This window comes from Propithecus coquereli, unplaced genomic scaffold (genome assembly GCF_000956105.1).
Source record: "Propithecus coquereli isolate 6110/MARCELLA unplaced genomic scaffold, Pcoq_1.0 Scaffold357, whole genome shotgun sequence".
Classification (NCBI taxonomy): Eukaryota; Metazoa; Chordata; class Mammalia; order Primates; family Indriidae; genus Propithecus; species Propithecus coquereli.
Genome location: NW_012149252.1, coordinates 2,054,383 through 2,059,988, shown reverse-complemented (window position 1 = coordinate 2,059,988; position 5,606 = coordinate 2,054,383). Strand labels below are relative to the sequence as shown.

Genomic DNA, 5,606 nt, shown 5'->3' with positions numbered 1-5,606 from the left:
TAGAGGTTTAGAAGAAACAGCTTTACAATGACGCCTAATGACAGACTAGATGAATTACAGGAGATGGATTTTTAATGTTAGAGAACAAACTGCAGGAAAACCCTGCTACTTTTTTTTTTTTTTAATCAAATCCAAGCTGCATGAAGACCTGAAGTTTAATCATGCAGCACAGGAAAAGTCTTTCTGCAACCAAAGGGTCAAATAGAATCGATGAGCATACATTTTCACAGACTCTTTGACAATGATTGTGCTTTATCTATTAATAATAGTCGGGGTCTGCAGATGGCTTAAATCTATATGCAAGTCTCTTCCGGAACTTGAATCTCTGCAGCCCATCCAAGAATGCATTAGGTATAATTACATTCTTTTAAAATTTTTGATTGTAATTTCAATGCTAATAAGTATCTCGCATGTAGAGTATCTTTCCCCCTCCTAATGCACGCATCCGCTGTATAAAGTGCGACTGCTTAGAGAACACTCTAGTCTGGTCTAAAGCAGCAGCTCCGGGATTTCGACAAAGCTGGGCTCTGAAGCCAGTTGTTGGCGCTGTCCGTGGTGCTGAGGAATTCCCGGCTGCCGGCAGAATGAGCTCCAAATCAGCAGTCTGCGAACTGCTCTCAGTGATGCAGAAACCCAGCTAAAGTTGTTCCTTTCCTTCACGTCCACAGTTAGTATTTTCCGGTGCGTGAGAGGGGATTCAAGCAACATATTGTGGACGATGGTGATGGTATTGCCAACGGAGCGGGCTCTAAGCTACAGCATGCTGTTGCTGTTTGTGATACTCAGAGCCTAGCCAAATCACCTCTACTGCCGTAGCAAACACTGTGTAAGTGAACTCATGTGTGGAGGAGGTGTAATCAGCCGGGAAATTTCGTAGAAGGATCTAAGAAAATGCTAAAAATAAGTTCAACATGATTCTGCTACTGGGGTCTGGATTTCTACAGGACCAGCATTGCTTCTTGTTTTGAATTCTGAAGACAAATCCAAAGCAAATTTCTTATGTGTGTCTGCTGTGTTTCTTTCTGGAAGGGCGGGAGACTGCTTCTTGACTGTGTTTTGAAATGGGAGGTAGAGAGAATGGATTGCCTTTAATTCATGCCTGAAAATGTATTCTTTGAGTAATTAAAGAGGAGCTGCTTTCCTAAAACATAATTGACCTTTTAGTTCATATTGGGCTGTGACCCCTACCACCACCATTAACCTCCAGAGTGATTAGGTAAGTGTATCTTATGACATGAGTTATGTTTGTTTTCTCAAAAAAATAGATGCAGTCATTTTAACTCATGTGTAGCAATATGAGGAGGGGGGGAAAGTTTAGCTGGGAAGTGATTCTCAGTTTAGCATTGTTTGCTTTCTTATTTAAAATCTTCAGATAAACATTTTATTTGATTTGTCTAATGTTTCTTCTCTTAAATAAATAGTGTCTTAAATTGCACTAGAGCAGCTCAATTACGAAGAAAGCTGTTTTTTTAAAAAAATAGCCTAAGAACTTTGTTGTATTACAGAGAAAATCTTGTTTTCTCCATGCAGATTTTAAAATGTGTTTCATATAATAAAATCGTGTTTAATGTTTATATAAAGTGGATATTACATTCCTATTTTTACCTTAAAGTTTACATTTACCATAACCTGACACATTAATGCCTACCTGTAGCTACAAAGAGATGATTTTCTGTCGATGTCTTTCTGAAGCAGAATCATATGTGTATTTTATATGGCTTATCTTGCATGTATTTACAGATATTGCTGAAATATTATAAGGTAGCACAGTAGCTCCCTTTCCTTCCAAGATAAACTTTCTAAATATATGAGAGATGTATAAATGCATGCTTTAATTAGCAAATTATATTTATGTTTTTTCAGAAGCTTCTGTTATGTTTGTGGGCTCTGTAGTAATTTGAGAGAAAAAAAATGCTTTGTCAAAGGGAGCTTCCAGCTTCTCAAGTAGAATTATAGGTTTGCATTTTCTTGTTCTGTCATGACTCATTATTTTTGACATATTTTAAAAGAAATCCATCTCCTTTATCATTACCAACCCAAAAGGAATTCTAATATCAGAGAATATCAGAGGAATTCTAATATCAGTTTTCTCTGTAAAGAGGGCATACTACCTTCCATTTTACTATTACTAGAATTTGCATATTTACCTTAGAATGCAAATATAACATAATGGTTTATGAAGTTTCCTAATGTCATCTTTATCTTATTTAAAATTATCATCTGTTTATATTCTACTGAAAAGAGATGATGTATCATTGCTTGTAATATAAGCTGAAAATAAAGCAATGAATGACATTCATAAATGAATCTGAAAATGTCCTATATACAATCTTAGTGATATTGGCATAAAGCCAACAGCATGTAAATAAACAAATGAACTATTTGACAACACTTTTCCTCATCTATTAGTCCCTAAAGTCACAGTTTCCCCAGAGCCTTTGTGTAAATTATCTAAATATTTAAACAAGACCCCACTACCAACACTTCATACCAAGCACTAATAATAAGTGAAGTTTACAAGAGTCAATGTCACCAAATTAATATGGCATATTTTCTATGAATGGTAATCCCCCATTACTATTCTAAGAAACTTACACAAACAGTTTTACACAGGCATCTTTATGCAAATTGCCTAAATGCAAATATTTTTGGCATTTCAAGAGTTAGATTTTCAAGACTTTGTGAATGGTATTTATATTATATGAAATATTTAATTCATATAATATTACATGAATACTAAGTTCAAGTTGCTGTAAAAAAATTCACACATAGATCTTTCCTGCCCACTAGGAGCTTACTTCCTGAGTAAAATAAAGAAGTGGACAATAACATAAGTAAATGTATTTGTTAAACAAATTCTTTTCAATACATGGAATTCTCTTATATTATTTATTATTTTAAATTTTCTTTCTCTTAATCACTATTGTGATTAAGAATTGTTGTGCTGTTTTTATTATTAGCTATGTTCTAAAATCCAGATCCATGTTCACTGATACAAGTAATTCATTTTGAGGTCATTGTTGTTCTCCAATTCTGAGCATAAATAAGTAGGAAAACCTTTATGCTACCTCCAGCCCAATTATAATTTATATTCAACTGTTGGTTTATTCTCTTTCTTTTAGGATTAGATTTTTCCACTAGTCCTTTGAGTTTTGATTATAATATATGTTCTATCACTGACGAGTCTAGTTTAAAGAATAATAGAGAATGTGAGTTCAAATATTCTTAAGTTATTTGTAAGTAGCTACTTGTAATCACCTTTAGGGGCTCAGTAAAACCACTCTTTACAATTTAGACAAAGATAGACCTTTGAAATTTAGAAGGTAAGTTCAAGCTGAAGGTTCCTATATAAAATAACTCCATAAGGACAAATTGGAATGCATATATTGCCAAGTATCAGCTCTCCAAACTTCACAATAAAATATAGTTTCATGAACTTACTTCTTAATCTTCTTAATCGATCCCAAACAAACAGTTTAAGAGCATGGGCTTAAATGGATCTATATTATCTTTATATATGTCAAATTATTCTTTTTAAATATTTATTTTCAGCCTACCCCTCTTGTATTCCCATGGAAGGAGCTGAGTATATTTAATATTAGGAGCACATCCAGAAGTCTTTGAGGAGGGGCATGGCTCTTCATATTCATGAAGCTTGCATACTTCTGTTGGTCATCCCTGGATTGGTCACCTCTGCTGCCATCAGTCATGAAGACTATCCTGCTGACGAAGGTGACCAGATCTCCAGTAATGACAATCTGATTTTTGATGACTATCGAGGGAAAGGGTGTGTGGATGACAGCGGCTTTGTATACAAGTTGGGAGAACGATTTTTCCCAGGACATTCCAACTGTCCATGTGTCTGTGCTCTAGATGGACCTGTTTGCGACCAACCAGAATGCCCTAAAATTCACCCAAAGTGTACTAAAGTGGAACACAATGGATGCTGTCCTGAGTGCAAAGAAGTGAAAAACTTTTGTGAATATCATGGGAAAAATTACAAAATCTTGGAGGAATTTAAGGTATGAGTTACCCTCCATATTTATTGATACTAACTTTTCACACTACATGCTTAGTAGAGTGCCACATTAAAATCAGAGTTGGAAAAACGTATATTTGAATTTCCTTTTAGTTGATAACAATATGATTCTAGTTAGATGAGTCACACTGTGGTCAACAAATGACCAATTGGTTTGTTGATCTGTATCTGTAGAGTTTCACAATTACCTTTTTCTTCAGAAGAATTTGAGGCATGCTTAACACCTTTTATTTTTTGCCCTTAGACATTTCTTCTGTGTTAATACAAAATTTGTTTTCTAAGGAAAACAATTTTGTTTGCAAGGTGTGTGTCTCTTAAATTAATTTTTAAATTTTGTTAGGTTTTGTGTTCGTGTGTGTATGTTTCTGGCTTATTTGCCTGTGTTTGGAGCCATTTAACCATTATTTGTTTAGTGTATAAACATGTAAGTACTACAGAGACATACCTCTTAGTTGTGGTCTTCAAATTTAAAAAATCCATTGAGCCTACTTGTTGTAGAGCAGTGTCCCCATTCTGTTTTCTGCTCATTAAATTTTTGCTTACAGGACTCCACAGAGAACTGAATTTTCATTCTTGTCCATTGTAAAGGCTAGTAAAAAAATAGACTATAATTTTTTAGCCTACATGGTATTTCTTAGTTTTTCTTTTATCTTGTATTATATTTTCAAGTAACTTGGAGTTCATTTTTTTTTTTATCTCCAATGGCTAGTTTTAATTAGGATGTCCTACAAGCCAGATCTGAACCCTGAAGGTATGAGTATATGAAAAATATCTTTCTTAAGTGTAATGGCAGTTTGTGCCTTGGAGTGTCTGTCATACTGATGGCTTGATATAAAAGTTTCCTATTTTATCTAACCAAGTTCTGTGACAAGGTGCTCAGAACTTTACAGGCAAAAGAAGATGTAGCTAGTTTTTAGTGTGGCTCTCTGTGTTTGAGAGAAGATTCAGTTATTAGCACCAACCTAACTTCTCTCTCCACAAAAGTCAAGTGATGCTAGAAGTCAATATATGGGAAAAAGGGTTCAACTGATCATCATTGGAGTATTCTGTATATTGCCATTTCATTATATTTAGTTCATTAGAGGTTATGGGTTAAAATCAGTTCTAATGTACCTAAGAATATCCAATCATTTTAACTAGATTCTTTAGGATATGGGGGAAATTTTAATTATAATTATTACACTCAACTTTATTAGACATATTATTTCAGATTCTTCTTTTTCATATATTGTAATACATGAAATGTATTGTCATTGTTGAAACATTTATTAAGGGCTTTATGGTCTCTAAAATAGATATACTTTGACATTAGTTATTCATAATTTCAGGTTAATGAAAGTAAATACAAGTATTCAACACATTATTTGATTCTAGACATGCTTCTAGAATCATACCACTCTTTTCTAACGTGCATATATATCTAGAGTAAAATACCAAAATGTGTCATAAGAATAGCATTCATAACCTAGACTAAACAAAAACATCAAAGTTTCTGAGATTTATATAATGCAGTAATCAGTATTTAATAAAGAAGAAAAAAGGATTGATTATTTGAATTTAGTCAATT

The 5,606-nt window shown here is 33.7% G+C and overlaps 1 protein-coding gene across 1 annotated transcript in view; it reads left to right on the top strand.

Annotated features, from left to right (window-relative positions):
- The first annotated feature begins 456 nt into the window (after positions 1–456).
- The window catches only part of VWC2L (von Willebrand factor C domain containing protein 2-like), a 259,061-nt gene continuing 253,911 nt past the window's right edge, over positions 457–5,606 (top strand). Inside the window, exons 1-2 of the mRNA XM_012651469.1 lie at positions 457–1,216; positions 3,553–4,022. Of these exons, the coding sequence (XP_012506923.1) occupies positions 3,633–4,022 (390 nt within the window). The 5' untranslated portion in view covers positions 457–1,216; positions 3,553–3,632. The remainder of the gene's footprint in view (positions 1,217–3,552; positions 4,023–5,606) is intronic.